The sequence below is a fragment of the Durio zibethinus genome, chromosome 11, assembly GCF_047325235.1.
Source record: "Durio zibethinus cultivar Kanyao isolate XHJ-2024 chromosome 11, ASM4732523v1, whole genome shotgun sequence".
Classification (NCBI taxonomy): domain Eukaryota; kingdom Viridiplantae; phylum Streptophyta; class Magnoliopsida; order Malvales; family Malvaceae; genus Durio; species Durio zibethinus.
The window spans coordinates 5,807,600-5,828,014 of record NC_143172.1 but is presented as its reverse complement, the minus strand read 5'-3'; the positions used below and the strand labels follow the sequence as shown (position 1 = coordinate 5,828,014).

Genomic DNA, 20,415 nt, shown 5'->3' with positions numbered 1-20,415 from the left:
ACTACTTTTGATTACGGTTTCGGTTCTTTTTCAAGGTTGAGGTTCAGTTGGGGCCTTTCATTTCTACTTTCCTCCTGTGGGTTTGGGCTCTTAACAACGTGAAACTGTTGGAGGGGTACAAAGGTACACACAAGGCCCAATTAATATGCTAAAAATGAAGACTTGTAGGCTCCGAAATCTCATAAATTCTCATTAAAGTTACCTTCGAATTCGTGTTGATGAGGACAGCCTAACATATATTATGCATTACTCCCCACAATCACAACCACGTCTCAGAAGACTCTAGAAAAAGAAGATCCATTCTCAACCATATTACAAGGGAAATTGTCAGGAATGGGATATTTTGTTTAATTGCACAAAAAAGACGACGTAAAATATAATAATTCAAGACCAAGAAGAGGCCATTCATATTTAAAATTTAATATGAAAAGGCAATCATAGCCCAGAGAAACCTTAGAAAGAGTGACAGACAAACAGCAGCAGAGCTTAGAGTGTAAAAGTACCTAAAATCTACTAGCTGAGGAAAGAGGACAAGGGATAAAGTAATCCTTAATTCCAATTATTTAATTATCTAGAACGTTATCTGCTCCATTTGTCTTTTTGGCAATAAATCCTGGAAAAAGTGCACTACCCTGGTTGGATCAGGAGACAAATAACCTGGAAGTTCGGATGACAAACCAATATTCAAGTACTTAAGTGCCAAAAGCACAGTCAAGTCCTGAGGTCTTAGCAGCTCCTGCTTTCACCAATTATTTACTGATTTCAAAGAAAACTGAAATAAACTCTAGTAACTGCTGTAGAAGAGATTCCTAAAGGAGGAAACTTATTATATAATCAGATAAACAAGGCATAAGGTGTTCCAGCAAAAGCAAAACTAGAACAAAGTTTTGATGGAAATGTCTCCACAAAAGCAGGCCGGAGTTCAGGTACCAAAGAGTAAGATTTTGAAGGGAAGGAGAGCAAGGCTGTACATAATTCGCCGTTGTGTATTCATGCTGCTTTGTTGGAAGGACCACAAAGACAAAAATCATCGGTAAAGTTAAACATTCATTTTAGATGTTATTTTAGGCATTAGATTACAACAACATTGTGGCACTACTTGTAAAAAACTAGAACCATGGGCTATATAGAGAGGTTCACTTGCTAGAAATGCCAAAGAAGGCAATGGAAATACACTCTTATCTCTTTCCATTTTCTCTTTTTTCTTACTCAGCAAAATAAAGGCTTCTTTATGCCAAGCATAGTTACCTGCATCTATGTAATCTTGACTTGTTAGGTATATTTTCCTCAACAAGTGAATATAAGATTGTAAAGTCTGAAGAAGAAAGTAGGACTAAGCCATTGCAATACCAACATACATTTTCTTGAGTAAATATCAATTTCAGAGTACACGTGCATTCAGAAAGTTAGGTGACTGAGGAATAAAGACCTAAGAGCAAGTATACTGATAACAACTTAGGTTGAGAACATTAACAAATTAGCACAGAGTATGAAGTATTGGTAAATGTATAATGGGTTCCTCAGTTTCTACATAGTTCCTAAGGCTAATAACAGTTGCATTTACTCAGTGTGTGTGTGTTTTGTCATACAAGGACATGCAAGCACAAGGAGGGAATGTAAAGCTCCCTTGTAAACCATGAAAGAATTTGAAATGATCTCAAAGTTGAACAATCTTAAGGGCCACTAGACACCTAATTTAGTGGGAAATATAGTTCCATTTGAAGATAGGCAGAACCTATTGCTCAATATTTGCCTAGTTAGAAGTTGCCTTGATCCTCATTTTCCATTTTCCTTTTTATTAGTGAAAAGCCAATAAAGAGCAAAGACAGAGAGATCATCTTAGTTAGAAAAGTTAAGACTAATAATCATGCAAATAGAAGCACAAAATCCATATATTTATAAAGGCCCTTAATAGATCTCTATTGATTACTACCAAAGAACAGCAGCAGAAGCCTACTGTGCCAAAGTTAAGCAATGAGGTCGAATCCAAATCAAGGCCAAACCATCGATGAGCTGAATCCAGGAGCTGCACCATCATAAATTTGCTGTCAAGCCGAGAAAAGAATTCCGGGCATGGGCTATCAATACAATTCTACAAACATATCCTAAGGAAACAGCGTAAAAAGAAACAGCAGACTCTCTCCTTAGCAAATGCACATACACTTCCAGAATGATTTCAAAGACTGAAGAAACCAATCCCCATCCATCATAATATTAATTCATTGCATAGACTCAAAGATTTTAAATTCAATAATCCAAAAAGTTATATAAAAAGAGTTCAAATCAGTAATTCCTTCAACTAATAACAATATGACAGTCATTACCATACCTAAATATCAAATTCAGGAATAAAATCAAGGTCCGTTGTTTTCGATTTAGGGTTTTGACTCTTGACTTAAAAGAAAACAAGATAAACAACAACATTAGATCATTTATTTATTTATTTTTTGTATACAGAAACCCTTAAATCAAGAGAAATAGAAAATACGTGTTGGGGCAAGTACCGAACTTTTAGCGAGTCGAAGACGACTTTCAGGAGTAGGTGAGCGGGCGGCCCTTGGCCTCGTCGGGATTGTCGTCATCGTCAGGGTCGGTAGTGGCTACGTTAACGCAGGCGAAGCGCTCTAGGGATGAGAAAAAGGCGGAGACCACGGAGGCGCTGACCCAGCTTGCGACCTCTTCCAGCTTCTCGCGAGAAATCAAGCTCGGGGTCGGGGAGTTACTGTCGCTGTTATCCATTCTCTGTTCTTGCTCTGAAATCGATTTGATTTCCAACAAATGAAAGATTGATTGGATTAATAGTTTTTGAAGCGGGCTTTTCAGCCCAGATCCTCGTCCTGCTCAAGCCCAATGGATTGGGCTAACGAACTGCATGTTAGGAAAGTCCAGATTTCATACACATATAGTTCAGAAAAAACCCAATCAAAATCATTTTGGGCTAACAGACTAAGCTAAAATAAAAACATTGAAATCGAAAGTGTTGCTTTTTCATGGATGGTGATTACTGAGTGGATGGAGTCGATAAATTGACAGTCTTCATGCATAACACATTTACAATGTTTGGAAAATTTTGGCAGGTTACTAACTGTATGGGCTCGAACCACAGGGAAAGCAACCTGCAGGCATGCGGCTGCTGATTGTTTAAGGGTCACAAATACTCTTGCGATGAGGGACGTCATGCCTGTCACTTAACGTCAAATATCGGTCATTGTGCTTTCCAGCAATATTATATTTTGGGTTTTGAATTTTGATTGATTGATTGTTGCAAGCTTATTTCAATAGATTAGGTTGTCGAGATTTGTCATATCTTATGACTTATCATTTAGTCGAAGAATTTGCCCAATGTGACACCGAAGGCTTATTTGTTTGGATTGAGTTTCATGTTGTACTTTTTGATCGTATTGAAGGTTTTTTTCAGATCTTTCAAGTGCTTGGTCGAGTTCTTGCTTTTGAGAATCATGTCATTAACGTATGTTTTGACATTGCAATTGGTTTGATTTTTAAATATTTTGTTGATTAACTTTTGATGGGTCACCTTTGCATTTTTTAAGCTAAAGGGTATTACTTTGTCATAGTACAGGCCCTTTTTTTTTATCACAAATGTTATCTTTTCCTCATTTTTTTCAATATTTTGATTTGATTATAATCTAAGTTGGCGTCAATAAAGCTGAGTAAGCCATGTTTGAGACTATCATCCACCATCCGATTTATGTTAGGCAGAGAAAAGTTATCTTTTAAGCATGTTTTGTTAAGATTAGTGAAGTCTATGCACATTCTCCATTTCTCATTGTGCTTTTTTACCATGTTGATGTTGGTAATCCATTCAGGGCAATACACTTCCCTAATAAAGCTTGCCTTCAACAATTTGCTGACCTTCTCCTCTATTGCTTTTTATCTTTTAAGGTAAAAGTCTTATTCCTTTACCAAATTGATCTTATGTTTGGATCAGTGTGTAGCTTGATGACCATTATCGTGAGATCTGTCCTAAGCATGTTGGATGGAGCCCATGTAAACAGGTCGACATTATTTTTTAAAAGTTAAATTATTTACTTTTTATAGTCAAGCTTAACCTTAATTTGCATGCATTTATCATCATTATTTTTGCATAAAGACACGAAGATGAGGTCTTTTGCTAGTTCTAGTTGGTTGATATCGATTTTAGGCCTTTGATCAATGATTTCCTTTGATTCAGTTAGGTCGAGATTGTTAGTTGACTTTTTAGTAAAATAACATATCATAGAAAGATAAGTTGATCAAAATATAATTTTTATATTTCATGTGACTAGTTTAAGAATTCGATTTAGTTGACATGTATGTGTACACTGGTCTCAATGTGTGGCTTTAATAAATTTTTAAAAATTTCTTTCAAAAGTATCTACAAATATCAAGCTTAAAAGCTTAATGCGGCTTTTAGGAGCATGTTTCTTTCCTTTTCTAAGTTTCTTTCTATTTTTTACCTTGGTTGTTTTTCCTTGCATTTCTAACTTTTTTGACGTTGATGTCGACCTTATCATTGTTTGAGACTTTTTGACTTTGGCTAAACTATCAGTCTATTTTCTAGTCTTACCTTTCATCATAGTCATATAACATTATTGCGTCGTACACTTTTTTCCTCTAATCTTTTGGACTAAATGTCAAAAACTTGATCTTTAGATGAGGAGTTGAGCTGATGGTTCTTATAATAGACTGGTTGGGTCAGCCTAATATGATATTATAGGTAGAAAAGACATCCACCAACATAAATTCAATGACTGAGGTGACATTCTTCAGCTCATATCCAATGAGATTGGTACTTAGATAGTTATATTGATTGGCACCTATTCATTTCTAAAATTGATCAGAGTGGTGATGAATGGCTTTAACATTTTCTTAGTTATACCCATCTTTAGCATTATGGCATAATACAAGATATTGATCAAACTCTCACTATCAAATAAGATCTTTCTTACCATATGATTGTAGACTATGGCTTAGATTACAATAGCATCATTATGAATGAATTGGATCATTTCCAAATCTTTCAAAGTAAAATAGATTAGCTTGTTCTTTCATCTTTTTTGTTTCTTTGTCGATGATCTAATGGCCATTACTATCCTCTGATCAAATTTCTTTTTGGTTGATGTTGAAGTCTCTTTAGTGATCATATTTATTATGCCTATGATAGGCTTGTTGTCCATATTATTCTTTTCATCTTTTTGCTGCTTGGTTTTTTTATTATTACCACATCGGTTTCTTTCTCTTCATATGTTTTCTTAATTCCTTCATATCATTTCTTTTTTATCATTTCTTTTGAAATCTTCTCTCTTCTATTTTTTTTTTTCAATTCATAAACATGTCCAATCAACCTATTCTAATTAGATTCTCAATCTCATTCTTTAGGTTGATCAATCCTCAGTGTTGTGGTCGTAGTCTCTGTGAAAAGCAAATCTTTTGGCCGAATCTCTTTTAATGTTTTACCTCAATGGCTTTGGCCATCTGAGCTCAAGGTCTCTTTCAATATGTATCAGAATCTTCTTTCATAAAGTATTAAGTATAGCGTAATTATCATGTCATCGACTTGGGCTTTTAGTCTTAAATACCCCATTGTTTTTTTTTAGGGGGATCGTAGATTTTTTTTCCTTTTTATGAATCGAGAAGAAATGATGTGCCTCTCTCACCTTGGTTACTTTTTATTATAGCTTCGACGTTGATGTACTTTTCGATGATGAGTTAAACATTGACCAAAGTTTTTGGTGGCTCTAGGGAGAAAATAAGCTTGAAATGGTATTCTTTGTCACTTAATCCATTGGTTAAAGAGGTGACTGTAGCAGCTTGCTCTAAGTTTTTAATATGAAAAACCTTTGTGTTAAAATACTTAACATACTCTTTCAGGGATTCATTTTGGCCTAAGTAGATCGACATTAGGCTTAATGTAGTTTTCTTAGTTTGTCAGCTATTAAGACATTAGGCTTAATGTAGTTTTCTTAGTTTGTCAGCTACTAACGAACCTAGAAAGGAAAGAATGACTGAGACATTTGAAGGTTGTGATCAACCTCGGTTTCAAATTGCAATACCATAATCGAGTGGCCCCCTTCAATGTAGCAACTTGTCTTTTGCACATCAAGGCTTCATCATCTCCTTGCATTATCATGTTAGTTTAATAAAGTTTCAAATGATCAAAAGTAGATGTATCATCATAGGTCTCTAAGGTTAGTATCTTTTTTTGGAGTCATGGCTTGGTCAATATTTATAGTGAAGGGAAAGGTTTCAAAGAATCTTAATTGTCATCGAAGGAGAAGGCTTTATTCTTTAACTTTTTCTTTATGGCCTCCATCTGAGCTTTAAAGTCTTTGTTCGGTTAGGGTTTTAAGGTAGCTTCCTTAGATTTTGGGGTAATGGCTTGTGTTGAGGTATGTGTAGGGTAGTGGGTCATTGATGTTGTTTTTTGCTCATCATCTGATGTTCATAAGCTATAGTGTCATTGTAACTTAGTAATTGTTAGACATATGGATTTTTTAGAGTGGTCGGGTTAAGTGTTTTTGAATTCTGAGGTGGGGTAAGGCTTTGGATAATTTTTTTCAGAGATTGAAGTTATTGGGTCAAAGCTTGGAATTGCTCTATGATGGGACCTACCACTGCAAGCTGATTTGGGTTGGGTTGCCTAAGCAAGGTGTCATAATGTCTAGATTAGGAAACTAACCTATTAGACACAAAAATCACAGAGTCGTCACAAATATTTTTTACCTAGGTATAATCGATCACCTATATGAATCTATTATTTTTAAGGTTATCCTAAGTATAAACTAAAGGTCTCTAAAAAGAATAGGTTCTGGTCTATATTATCAAAACTAAGGTTCGGGAGGTAGTTATGTGTAGGGAAGGTATTAGCACCCATTTACGCCCAAATTTGGTACCAAATTAATTATATGTTATTTAAATTAAGTCTTATCACAGAAAATTTTATCATGCAAATTAAAATTAATTTCAATCTTTTTATTTATTTACAAAATATGATGATACAAAAATTCTATAAAAATATAGATGAATCAAGCAATCATGCAATAAATATTAAATCATACCATGCAAAAATTATCATGCCAATATAATACTATAAATCATACCAAATATCATGTAATAATATCATGCCTAAATCATACTAAAATATTCATGTAAGAATGTCATGCAAGTATATTAATTATCATGCAAGAATAACAATCATGTAAATATGCAAAAAAAAAAAACAATCATGTAAATATATTATCATGCAATAATATAAAATACCATGCAAATAGATTAATAACCATTCATGCAAATATATAATTATGAAATCAAATATAATCATACAAATATATTAATAATTATGTATAATCATGCAATTATGCACACAATAAATATAGAAACATGCAATTAAATATCATTTAAATATAATATTAATCATGCAATAAATATAAAATCATGCAATAATAATAATAATAAATAAATAACTATGCAAATAAATATACTAATAATCATATAATCACACATATAAATAAATTAATAATCATGCAATTAACAATGTAAATCATGCAAATAAAATGTAATTAAATATATAATCATGCAAATAAATATATATAAACATGAAAATAAATATGCAATTAAATATATAATCATGCAACTAACAATACATAAAATCATGCAAGTAAACATAGAATTAAATATGTAATCATGTAAATAAATATATTAATAATCATGCAATCAAATTGAATATAATTATACAAATAAATATATTAGTAATCACGTAAATATATTAATAAATCACACAAATAAATATACCAATCATGCAAATAAATATATTAGACAAATAAATTATTATGCAAAGATAATATTAGTCATGCAAATTCATGAAAAAATAAATATCATGCAATAAATATAAAAGTAAGAGTAAGCAATTAAATATTATAATAGTAATGCAAAAATCACAAAAAAAAAAAAAAAACAAACATTACCTCAATGGGTTCCAACAATTTTTCCTCTTTTAAAAACTGATACTTTTTATTATAAATCTTAACCTTCATTCCAAAAACTCCAACTGGATCTTCTTACAAATTTTTTTTGCTTGAATGCTTTTTCCTTGTTGATTTAAAACTTTGCCTAAATTTTTTTTCTTTTCAATGATCTCTATTTGATCTTGAAGGAAATTGTTGTAGGGATTGAATCTCTTTTGATTTGTAAGAAATTAATTCAATCAAATCTACGATTTTTCTCCGAATTTTATTTTTTATGTAATCTTCCATTTTTCAATAGATTGAGTCTCAAGTTTTTCTAAAATTATTCAACCATTAGAGTTAAAATCTAAGATAGAATCCAAGAGTTGAATTGAATCCAAGATTTTTATGCAAAATCCCATTTTTTTTCCAATTAATTTTGACTCTTTTGACTAAAAAAAAACAAAAATTAAACTAAAAAAAATTTAAGGCTTAATCTTTGGGACCAAAATTTACTTTTCCAATTAAAGCTCAATTGCACAATCAAATTAAAATTCAAAGCTCAATGAATTTAAAAAAATCCCCAAATAAAATAGAATGTCTAATAAAGTATCTATTGTAGCAACAACCATTTCTCTTTTCCTAGTGGCTCTTTTTCTATGTGGCATCTTTAGCTTAGCTATATAAAGAATTCCCCTACTTGGCGCACCACATGTTTGTGTTGAGCTGTCTTAGAAAGGTAAAATCTTGAAATCACAAGAGAAAAAGAACGATTAATAACAAAGGCTGGCGATGGTTTTAGTGTTTGTGCTTCGATGTTTAAGTTAGTGGTCAGCTTAAAAATAAAACAGAAAATGAGATAAAAAGAAAATGATAAAAGCAAAATGCCTAAAAAGTACTTGAATAATATTATTTATACTTGTGAAATAGGAGATTTGGAGTAACCTAGGCTGCTTGAGGTTAGCCTTAAGGGTTAGAAATGACTTGGTAAACTTGAGCTAAGCTAGGAGTTGACTATCCACTGAAGATGTAATAAGTGAGCATCTTAGAAGTGCAACATGTAAATTACCAAGGTGACCGAGCTAACGTGGACTCGTGAATTTAGGTTAACTTAACACGTTAGCTCAATTAAAAGGATTAAATTACCCCTTGTTACCTGTTAACTTACATTAATAGGGGGAAAGTTTGTATAGCTTTTAAACCTAAAAAAACGCCTAAAAGCTTTGGTTGATTTCTACTTATTATATCAATCTTTATTTACTAATTATATTTGCAATGCCTAACATACATACACTGTGATGTATTCCCTCTTAAACATATATAAATATATAAGCAAGAATGATCGCGCAAAATTATTGACATGCAATGAATATTTTATTGGTTATTTATGATTTTGAATTTGTGATTATTATAATAGTTGGCTCAAGATTTTTTAAATTTTATTTTAATCATTATATTTTCTAAAATCAAAATCATAAATCAATCATCAAAATTTGTGATATATGCCTTCAAAATTGACAAAAAAAAAAAAAACTCTAGTAGTGTAAAATTTTTTTTATATATATTCAAATATAATCAAATTAAATTAGTAGATATCCTATTATATCACACAATTTAATGGATAAGGGGGTTATATTTTCATCTAAATTACTTTTTTATAAAAAAATTATATTTTAATAATAAATGAAGAGATTGTAGGTAATGGCTTTTAAATTTTAAATCTGTTTAATATCACTTATTAAGAATAATTGTAAAAATTTATATTATTTATCTTTACTAAAGAATTAACAGTAAATCTATATTCAATTTTAGTGTATAGTGTAATATAATATATATCACTATCACACTCAAACAGTAGAAAAGTATATTACTATAATATTGTATGAACGGGCGCAACATAGAAATCAGAGTCGCGCGAGGGCACGAACGACAAATTTTTAAGGGAAAAAAAAAAGAAATGTCAAAGTCATAAACAGCTAACCTATTTGAAAGAGAAAATTTTGTAGAAAAAATGAGTTGTAGAACACTTGAGGATAAGCTGAGCGCGCGCGCGCTACCCAATTATTGAAGTTTGGCTACCTCACATTTACCATCTAATTGTAATTTACTGATAACTTTCGTAGTCCTGCAAGAGCAGTTTTAGATTCTGCAAGCTTTTGCTCATATAACAAGAGATATTACCTTGGCTCAGGTAACTAGTCAACGACCCTCGCCCGTCTTAAAACTGAGAAAAAAAAAAAAAAAGAAAAAAACTGGAGAGTCTTCGGATTATCAAACAAGTAGAGTCGCTTGCCCTGAAAATCGTCTTTTGAATCTAAATTTCAATTGCAGGCAGCGGCTCTCAGACAGAAAATTTAGAGGTTCAAAACCAAACCAAGAAGCTACTGAATCACGACGCTATGGTTCGAAGACGTCCTCTAAGTCCGGCTCAAAGAAGTGCAAAGAACGAGCGTGATCGACGACGCAGGCGAGAGCATAACGTACATAAAACTATGTGCTTAATATTACCATATCATTATGAATTTTGGTTTTCCAGGATTTTAATTATATCTTTAATTCATTCTGGTTTGCTTTCCATCTTGCAGATAAATAAAGTTGGAGTTGAAGAGACTTCGGAACGTGGAGGCCAAGTCCCAGGAAATAGCTCCTGTGTTGGGCGAATTGCAGGTCAAATTCATGGCAGTAAAAAACATTGTTTTCCAGTTAGCAGAGGAGAGCAAAAGGTTGACAGATATCGAGCCGTATCTGGCAAGAAAGATACAAGAATTAGACAACATTGTTGGTCAATATGTATTGCTTCTATGATTTATCTGTCTATTGCTTTGGTAGAAATATTGTTAGCTGAATAAACTCTCATATATCCAATAGCATCCCTAATTCCCCTTTTTTTTTTCTTCTGAATTTGTATTTGGTAGGAAACAGAGGAAGCAGAGAGAGGAAATTGTATTTCTCAATGGCAATTCAAGGTAAAATTTATCTCACATTGTATTACTTTTCTAAATAATGTAATAGTCCTTGCTTTTCTTAAATTATCTTTCCCCTTGTAAAAGGGAGATTTATCATATGAAATTATTCATCCTTGTTTACTTACTGTTCTACATCTCTCTCATTGCTTTTTCGTTTTATTGAAGAGACACAGCAATTGGATTATTTATTTTAAACTCTATTAATGACTTGATACGTGTTCATTTAACTATGTTTTACTCTTAACACTTTCTTGAGTGTTATTCTTATACAATTGTGATTCTTCTCTCACTCCCTCCCAACGTTTCAGATTCAGGCAATGCTTGAGTCTTTTAATCATGGGTCAGAGAGTTCTCATACTGATAAACAGTACAGTGATGAGTTTGTTCAAGATTTTGTTGAGAAACTTGATGACAATGAGAAGAGTAGAGTGCACTTTCCAGACTTCAAAGGATTAACAGAAGAATTGGAAAAAAGTGGGAGACTGAATTTACCACCTTCTCTTGTTCCTGTCCATGAGACCCTAAAGAAGGCCTACAGAGATATCACTGCAGAGAGCAATCAGAGTATTCCTGTAATCAGAGATTCCTACATTCTGTTTTGCTCTGTGATCAGAGAGATGAATGAACTGAGACTTGAAGAGATCGACCTGGAAAAAATGATTTTATGGAAAGATGCAATCAATAGTTGTTTGAGCATTGGCTTCAAAGGGAGCTTTGCCATTGAGCACTTAAAGAAAATTGCTCGCACATACTTCGGCTCACGGAACAAGCAGGAGCTAAAGAGCATGGAAGAGAGAATGTTGAAATTAAAGGCCGAACTATATGCCTTGGAGAAGAAACATAATTGCATTGCAGAAAAGCAGAGTTCTGAGATGCTCCAGGGGTGTCTTCCTGACGCAAATTTTTTTCAGGGCAAGCCTCTTGGCTCTGGTCTGTTCGTTTGATACTCTCTCGTTGTTGCTGGACTGGACCTGTGGCAGAATGTATAGGACAATCTATCTTTTGAATTTTTTAGCTTTTGACATATTTGAAAAAATTTTTGATGATAATAAATGACTTTCAGTTTTGATATATTTGGAAAAAAAATGTTTTTTTTTAAAACAAATCAGCTTTATCCATCAGATTGTAGAAAGACAACATAATTATATTTTTCAGTTAAAATTCCATACTCAGAAATCCTCTTCAGTGCTTTGAACAAAAAAACTTTTTCCAAAAAAAAAGGAAAGATTTCCTTTAATCCTGGAAGCATGGTCTTCTAGTCTAGGAGTAACTTAATCTTGAAATCCATCTTGATATCAGAGGGTATGCTCCAACAGGATAATACTTTTAGGAAGCGGACTGGAGTATCTTCTTGTAGTCCTGGAAAGTGCCATGGAAAGGGTTAACCTTGCCTGCGGACACCACCCATAGTTCGTCTACACTTCCAGATATCAGATGTTCATCATGACTAACCTGCAGGAAGAACACACAATTCCAACCCAGAAGTTAAAAAAAAAAAGGAGCAATATAATCTTAAATATTTATTTATTGTACTAATTAAAATGACAAGGAGAACAGGACTGATACCATCAAAATCCCTCCTTGGAACAAAACAAGGCCTTGAATTAGTGCCTCCACAGCATCTAAATCCTAATTTTAATACCATTATCAAAATCAAATACCAGAGTCAATTGTCATAGCACTAAGTGGTTATAAAACTTTCCAAGCAAAACTTTGAATTAATGAAGACTCAACCATGTCTTAAAATCAAGAAAGAAGAAAAAGTTATGACTTACAAGATGATTGGATGGCTCATCAAGCAATATTATGTGTGGTTTCTTGAAAGTTATCTTTGCAAAAGCAACTCTGCTTTTTTGACCACCTAGCATTGGCAATCAAAGCAATTAGAAACATGTATGCACATACGTACACACATATGCATATATGGTAATTCAAAATCCTTGGCTATTAATAAGACTGACTCTTTAACAACATCAAGAAACAGCATTCTGTTACTTTTCACGTAGGCCTTCAATCAGCCAGTATAAAAACCTTTTTAGAGCCAAAGTTTAGTCCCATCACAAGATATCAATTAAAAAACATACTTTAAATTATCAATCACATCCTAGCATAAGAAAGTAAACATACCAGACAAAGTATACATTGGCTGCAGAGCAAGATTTCCTGTAACACCAAAAGAACCCAAGTGGCCACGAAGCTTTTGTTCCGGCACTCCCTGCAAGATGGAAACATCAAACAAAGGATTTAACTACACGAAGTTACTTAAAGCACAACAACAAGAGCAACCAAAAATAAGAAGGAAATAAAGAAAGACTGCCATGAAGGCCCTTAAAGCACTGGACATGGTTCTCGAATCACACATAAGGACCAAGAAAAACACAAGAACTTACCGGATAGCAGCGCATCATATATAGTAGAGGATTTGAAGACAGGTCTAGCCCATCAACATGGTGTTGACTAAATACAGCAATGCGAACCTGTTGATATAATAATGTCAGTCTCCTTCAGCCTAACATGTATTAAAACCATTACAAGCTTTTACTAAGGTGAACAGTTTGTTGTTAATCCTTACGTCACGTAATGCCGGCCCCCTTTAAAAATGCAAAAATTGTAAGGAGTGTATTTCACTGTACTTTATCTATATTAGTACTTCATCCAATTTCAAATATCTTAATCCCCTTATAATTAAAATCCAAAGGAATGCTACTTTTCAATAGTATAATCTTTCATTAGCCATATTTCTTTTTTCAAAACTTTTTTACTCTAAACACCCTTAAAGATTGATATCATTGGAGAATTTTAAATTTTCTTCATTAGAAAAAGAAAAGGTTGCACAGCATACACTCGTTTGAGTGTTTCCCTAAAATTGCATCCGTTGTCAAGCACAACATTCAATCAAAGGAAGGAGTAATTTATGATAAAGTGCAGGGTCTAAATGTGGATAAATAATTAATGGTTTGTCCTAACATTTTGGGACAATCTAAATTTAAAGATAATCCAATATTATGAAATAAAGGGAGTCCAAAACCGATTACAATGCAGGTCAATAAGGAGAGAAGATTAGTAATGTATGTGGTACAGGACAGATCTCTATATGCTGCAACTCAGAAGAAATTATGGTTAGTAGTTAGATCTGAAAATACAGAAGAGAAAGAGAGAGAAAGGGCCTTAAAAAACCTAAATATAGAGCACACACCCCAATTTCCATTACTGGAAGCAGTATGGTATCAGATATTATTAAAGAGGATATGATTAAATAAGTGATGATGAATAAGGAGAACAAATTAAGTATTTATAGTCAAATTATAGGAATAGGTCTCTGATTGAGAGACTCCAGAGACAATACAACATAATTATGGTCAAATTATATGATTAAACTAGTTAAACCCTCAACTCCACAAAGCAAAATATAACATAATCCAGAAGGAAAACTTTCAAGCGTATTGCAAGAGAAAACAAGCAACAGTATTAGAATTGTGATTCACTAGTGGTGACTGGACTAAAAAAATATGTAACATAAACAAATTTAATTATAGGAAATGGAAGGTTTAAGATACCTTAGCTGAACGAAAAACCGTCCCAGAGGTTGGTTGTAGTTCCCCAGCAATTAGTTTTAGTATTGTTGACTTACCGATCCCATTTGGACCAACCACTGCAAAATGATACACGAACATAGATATGGTGAAAATAGGAGGAAAAAATAAACCAGATAAATGGTTCATTATCTAAATCATGACAGCAAAGGCACTAATTTCTTGAATGTCCATGATTGGTTAAGAGGCCATAAATTGGAATGATGTCTTCATCTAGTTTTGCTACAAGTATGTTACACAGGTTATGAACATTTTTTGATAAGCATACAATAAAAAGAGACCCTTCTTTCATTCTCTTTTTTTTCTTTGAGGGTGTGCCATGTCATTGTGTCAGGAGTAGGAAAAAGAGAGATCAAGGAACTTGAATGAGGCTCTATAATGGAAAAGTTAAAAAGGAAAAACTCAAGAAGCAATCATCCTTACTTGCAATGCGGCTGTCTAGATCTATACCAAAATTGAGATTCCTGAACAGTGTTGGCCCCCCAGGATAGCCAAATGATGCATCACTGCAAACAATTCAAGAAACATCAATACTGGCCAATAAGCAGCCAATCTAAAACACTTCATGAACGATTCAACTTGATAGAACTTAAAACAAGTTGTTGGCAGATGTCAAAACCTTAGCCACAAAGTAAGAAACATAAAATGTCAAGAAGCACCAAATTGGCACTTGGAAAAGTTTCAGAATTCTTCCAAAGGAACTCCAAAAACAAACCTGAAACTTATGATAGGAGGCCCTGGTCTATCATCAGGAGTTGGAAACTCAAACTTGTAACTACATCAAAAATTGGCCAACTCAACTGTAAATAACTAAACTCCAACGGGATCTGAAAGCAAATTCAAGTATCTAAAATTGATAAGATTAAAGCACTGAAGGAGATATACTCAGGGTCATTAACAATTTCATCTACATGTTCCATCCGCTCCAATGCCTATAGAAGGAACGGAAACCAATCAGCTTAGGCATATCCACAGAGAGAACTAGACCAATAGCAGTATAAAGGTTTTAGAAACTACTTTAAAATCATCCCAAATAATTTATAACAATAACCTTGATTCTGGACTGAACAAGGGATGCTCTCTTTGCATTATACCTAAATTTATCAATAAAGGCCTGCAGAAAAAAACAATTGAAATGTCAAATACAAGGTACTACACTTTAAAGCATGCCAAAAAAGGAAAAATTGCTGTTACTTATATTTTTCTTTTTTTAAATAGCTTAGAGGGCTTGCCCTTGTTCACAGGAGCACCCTGATCATAAAAACCAAAGTAAAAAAAAAACTCACTTAAAAATAGAAAATGAAGGTTATACTGGCAACCATGAATGAAATACCATTAGTATGCCAACTTAGTTGGACAGAGATTTATAAATACCATATACCTTCTGTGGTATGAAAATAGATAAAAGCAGACTTGCCATTTTCACTATGCGTAGGATGATAGTATTAAAAAGGGGGGGGGGTGAAAGCCAGGGACAGGAAGAATTAATTACAGGTTGAAGTAAGGTCTGAATGACTAACCAACTCTAAAGAAATATTAAACAACAAGAAGAGGAATTAAAAGAACATAAATGAACAAAAAGAATAGCAATCACTTAATTTTATTAGGCTAAAATAATAAAAAAGCCCTTGAACTTTACAACTCTACTTAATAAGCCCTTATAATTTTATTGCATTCAAATAAATCCTTAGTCTTTATTTTGCACCCAAATAAACCCTTAACCTTTAATTTGTATCCAAATAAGCCCTTAAACTTTTAATTTGTACCTAAATAAGCCCTTAACATAAATCATTCTTTCATTTGAAATAAGGGCTTATTTGGATACAAATCAAAGTATAAGGGCTTATTTGAATACAATAAAAGTACAGGGACTTATGTAAGAAAAATGAAATAGTTCAAGGGCCTTTTTAGTATTTTAGCCATTTTATTAAGATGAACATAATCAGACAAGACAATGCAGCATCATTGTAGTGTTGTATATGTATAGTTCAATGGAGAAAACCTGCATGTGAGATCTTGCTCGTTCATTTGCCTCAACGGCTTTCTGTTGGTTCTTAATTTGTTCCATCCTTGTCTTCTCAAAGGTATCATAATTTCCTTTGTAGGCCATCAATTTTTGTCCTTGTAGATGAATAATGTCAGTAACCACCTGAAAATAAAAGCAACATTTTAAAAAGAGAAACAGAAAAATCCTGTTTGGATACAGAAAATCATTATATTAATCAACAATATATTAGGATGAACTTGAAAAAAAGTAGGAAGAGTAATACTGTGTTCAAGAATTCTCTAGCATGAGACACAACTATGAATGTTTTTGGCCACTTCACCAGGTAAGATTCCAGCCATAGGACAGCATGAAGATCAAGATGGTTCTGCAAATAATATAAAAATTAAATACTACCAGGTTCTGAAAAATAATACATGCCATGAAGCAACATAAAACATATAACTTACAGTAGGTTCATCAAGCAGCAACAAATCAGGCTCTATAAACAGTGCACGGGCTAGAGCAATTCGCATTCTCCATCCTCCAGAAAATGTTTTCGTTGCCTTCTGCTGCATTTCTGGAGAGAAACTGAGACCCTGGAAATATTTTAAGCCAGTGATTAGAATTTATATGAATAAAGAGATGCAATAACAAATTAAAGTAACTTAACTAGCATGACATGTATTCTTTTATTTACATACTATATGAGTATAGTTAACAAGGATCAAGAAAGCAAATACACAACTAAGCCTCCGTTTGTTTCGTAGAAAATAACTTTCAAAAAATGATTTCTGAAAAATGATTATATTTTCTGAATTGAAAGAGATTTTTTGTTGTTTGAATGAGTTAATGAAAAATATTTTTTGTTGTTTAGTTGTTTTCTAGAAAATTTTTTTTTCAAATAATATTAATATAACTATTAAAATATTAAAAATTATTTATTATTAAAATATTATGTTAATATAAAAATACTTAAAATAAAACTATTTATTATTCTTTATATTACTTATTAATATATTATAATATTATTTATTAATAATATTTATTAATTTATTATATTAATAGTATGTTATTTATTAATAATATATTATTATAATATTTATTAATTAAATTAATAATATTTATTATTATGTTATTTATTAATATAATAATATTTATTATTTAAATTAATAATATTTATTATTATGTTATTTATTAATATAATATATTATTTATTAATATAATATTATTTAAAAGTAAAATTATTCTAAAAAATATTAATAAATAATTCTACTTATAAACAACTCTTTTCCAAAAAAGGTCTTCCCCTTTCCAAATTCGTAAGACAATTTAAAAAAAAAATGACCTCATTTCCCATTGACCAGTAAGTCATTTTCCGTTGATTGACCAGTTTTCTGCAAAACAAATACCTGAAAATGCGGAAATCATTTTCCAAGAAACAAATGGAACCTTATTCTAGAAATTTTCTAACTTGAGTGATTTGAATTTTGAAACCCATCCTAAGTCTTTATCATGCTTTGTCTTGTAGCAGTAACTTTCCCTGCCATGATATTAGGAGGTTAGCACACAAGTGAGCAACCTGCCTTCTTTAAATCAAATTAAGTTTTTTCTTCCTCCGTTTCCTTTTATTTTTTTTCAATTTTGACTTATTTTCTCATTTTCATTGCCAATTATTTGATCTTTAATCAAGCAGGCACTTTTTAGTCACCACCCAAATACATAATTCGAGAACATACCGCAAGAATAGAAGCCGCACGAGACTCTGCTGAATCTGCATCAATGACCTCAAGCCTTTTGTATATCTGTTCGAGTCTTTGCAAGATGGCATCTTTATCAGGCACCCCATTTAGATCTCCTCCACTCTTTCCCTTTTCATCTTCAAGATCCAATTCTCTCTTAAGAAAAACAATAAATTTATCAAAAGGATCACCAGAAAAGGACATAAACATTAAATGGATGTGAATCAATACAAAGATTCATTGCTTTCTTAGATAAAAGGCTAATTGTTTTTCAACCTGCTGAGAAAGTAACCGAGCCTCCTCTAGCAAAAGCTGGGTTCTTTCAATATCAGAGTTAAGAACACACTGCAAGGGTGTTGTATCATCACCAACTACTTCTTGCTCGACATGTAGGATCTGGCAGTTTGGAGGAATTCCATCAATAGCATGCATAGCCATGTACCTAAGGAATGTAGTCTTCCCTGTACCATTTCTGCCCACAAGACCTGCAGAGAGAATGACATAATAGATTAGAAACAAACCAACAAGAATGGTACAAGAAGAAATCAACAAGGCATCTATTAAGGGAACACTATCTCCTATGCATCTTCATAAAGTTAATTTTCTTTACCCTTTTCTTGGCATGAGAGCCAAGAAACTTAAAACACTGTAATCCCATAAGCATCTTCATATCCTATGTAGGTTAAATAAGGAACCTAACCTACCGTAATGCCTTCCAAAAGAAAGTGTAACTGAACCATCAACAATGAGATCACGACCACCAACAGAAACATTAAAGTTCTCCATATGAATATCCCTAACAGCCGGCCCACCACCAGCATCATGATTCACACAAACAACAGGCATCCCTTCCCTAGCTGCTTCCATCTCTGCTAAATGCATTTGGTATTGCGCCTGTACAACACAAGTACCATAACTAAATAGTTTCTTAGTTGTTCCACATTAATGCAGCTTGAATATAAGAGCAATCAACATCATCTAACATTACAAATACAAGTGCATTAATAATTGATATTGACTAGTTATACCTCTCTTTGACGCTCCTCCTTTCTCTTCCTCCTTTCGAGCTTCATTTTATCGCGTTCAGACAATAACGGACCATCAATCGGCTCTGCCTTTTTCTTCGGAGCCTCCTCCTCCATACCTTCATTCATCCTAAATGGCGTTGCTAAACTCCGAACAGTTGGCTTAGGTTTAACCAACCCATGCTTTCCAAATTTCTCAGATAGTTTACTACAAACCTACCATAAATTCCACATCAAAATCACCAAACTGCCACAAACAATTCTGCTTTTAAACAATTATCCATGTAATTATGGAATCATGAAAGATGGAAAAAGTTACCTGGCGGCACTCGAAGAAATCAGAGACACATTCGGCGGCGACGAGGAGCTCGCCGATGGCCTCGAAGGCGCCGTCGCCGTCTTCTCCGAAATCGAAATCTTCGTCGGCGAGGACATTGATGATGTAATCAATGATTGGCTGATCCACATCTTCCACTCTACGGCCTAACACCTCGTGCACCACTGAGCTCGCCACTTCAGTCATGGCAATTTTCAATCTTTTCTTCTTACCCTTTCCTTTACTCTCTCTTTCTTTTTTAATTTGTTTAAAGAATCGAACGACGACAGGAAATTGGAAGGAAAACGAAGGCTCTTTCTTGATTTATATCGATCGCGTTTGGCTGCCAACAGATGAGACGAGAGATATCGGAGATGGGTTTTGCTGGTGTTTAACGACGGCGTATACAGAATATATGTAGTTATCTACCCTTCTTTTTTCCTCTTTCCGAATACCTTTGTTTTTTATATTAAAAAAAAAAAATTGTTTTAGGTTAAGGAGAATTCGACGAGCCACTAAAATTTTTTATATATTTATTTAATATTAAATATATAAAATGTAAAAATTATTATTTTAAAATTTGCATCTATTAGTAAAATATAAAATATATTTTTCGATTTTTTAAAATTTATATATTTTTATTAATTTTAAATTATGTTATTTTTATATTTTTTGTTGTTGTCATATGTGCTATTTTGTTATATTTAAATTATCAAATTTTAAACTTTGTAATTTTTTAGAAATAAAAGATATGTTTTATAAAAAATTTAAAATATATAAATGTTTTTTAACCCTTAAATTTTTTAAGAATTTTCATTTATTTCCCTCAAATACTTCAAAAGAAAA

At 32.7% G+C, this 20,415-nt stretch overlaps 2 protein-coding genes and 1 long non-coding RNA gene across 3 annotated transcripts; 1 reads left to right on the top strand and 2 right to left on the bottom strand.

The window, feature by feature from the left end:
* Nucleotides 1-1,769: 1,769 nt before the first annotated feature.
* On the bottom strand, nt 1,770-2,535 carry LOC149516013 (uncharacterized). The gene is made up of 2 exons (XR_016346260.1): nt 2,330-2,535; nt 1,770-2,026 (listed from the first exon to the last, which is right to left on the bottom strand). It is a non-coding gene; the product is annotated as an uncharacterized LOC149516013 (long non-coding RNA).
* A 7,755-nt stretch (nt 2,536-10,290) lies between these two features.
* LOC111289650 (uncharacterized) lies at nt 10,291-12,002 on the top strand. Its single transcript, XM_022880879.2, has 4 exons — nt 10,291-10,423; nt 10,529-10,733; nt 10,859-10,909; nt 11,218-12,002. Exons 2-4 carry the CDS (start codon nt 10,620-10,622, stop codon nt 11,851-11,853), a joined length of 801 nt encoding a protein of 266 aa, XP_022736614.2. The 5' UTR covers nt 10,291-10,423; nt 10,529-10,619; the 3' UTR covers nt 11,854-12,002.
* Nucleotides 12,003-12,032: 30 nt separating this feature from the next.
* On the bottom strand, nt 12,033-20,003 carry LOC111289649 (ABC transporter F family member 3). Its single transcript, XM_022880877.2, has 18 exons — nt 19,573-20,003; nt 19,257-19,469; nt 18,933-19,122; nt 18,505-18,713; nt 18,226-18,384; nt 16,957-17,085; nt 16,773-16,874; nt 16,505-16,651; nt 15,554-15,616; nt 15,388-15,434; nt 15,218-15,277; nt 14,926-15,008; nt 14,467-14,561; nt 13,300-13,386; nt 13,037-13,124; nt 12,685-12,770; nt 12,476-12,538; nt 12,033-12,361 (listed from the first exon to the last, which is right to left on the bottom strand). Exons 1-18 carry the CDS (start codon nt 19,774-19,776, stop codon nt 12,236-12,238), a joined length of 2,151 nt encoding a protein of 716 aa, XP_022736612.2. The 5' UTR covers nt 19,777-20,003; the 3' UTR covers nt 12,033-12,235.
* Nucleotides 20,004-20,415: the final 412 nt, after the last annotated feature.

Excerpts from the sequence above, each read along its gene's own strand:
- LOC111289649 (XM_022880877.2), bottom strand. The coding sequence starts at position 19,776 with ATGACTGAAGTGGCGAGCTCAGTGGTGCACGAGGTGTTAGGCCGTAGA. Across the intron at positions 18,714-18,932 it reads TTCTTTTGGAAGGCATTACG|GTCTTGTGGGCAGAAATGGT; the intron begins GTAGGTTAGGTT and ends TTCTCTCTGCAG. Across the intron at positions 12,771-13,036 it reads GCCAATGTATACTTTGTCTG|GTGGTCAAAAAAGCAGAGTT; the intron begins GTATGTTTACTT and ends TGCCAATGCTAG.
- LOC111289650 (XM_022880879.2), top strand. The coding sequence starts at position 10,620 with ATGGCAGTAAAAAACATTGTTTTCCAGTTAGCAGAGGAGAGCAAAAGG. Across the intron at positions 10,734-10,858 it reads ACAACATTGTTGGTCAATAT|GAAACAGAGGAAGCAGAGAG; the intron begins GTATTGCTTCTA and ends TGTATTTGGTAG. Across the intron at positions 10,910-11,217 it reads TTTCTCAATGGCAATTCAAG|ATTCAGGCAATGCTTGAGTC; the intron begins GTAAAATTTATC and ends CCAACGTTTCAG.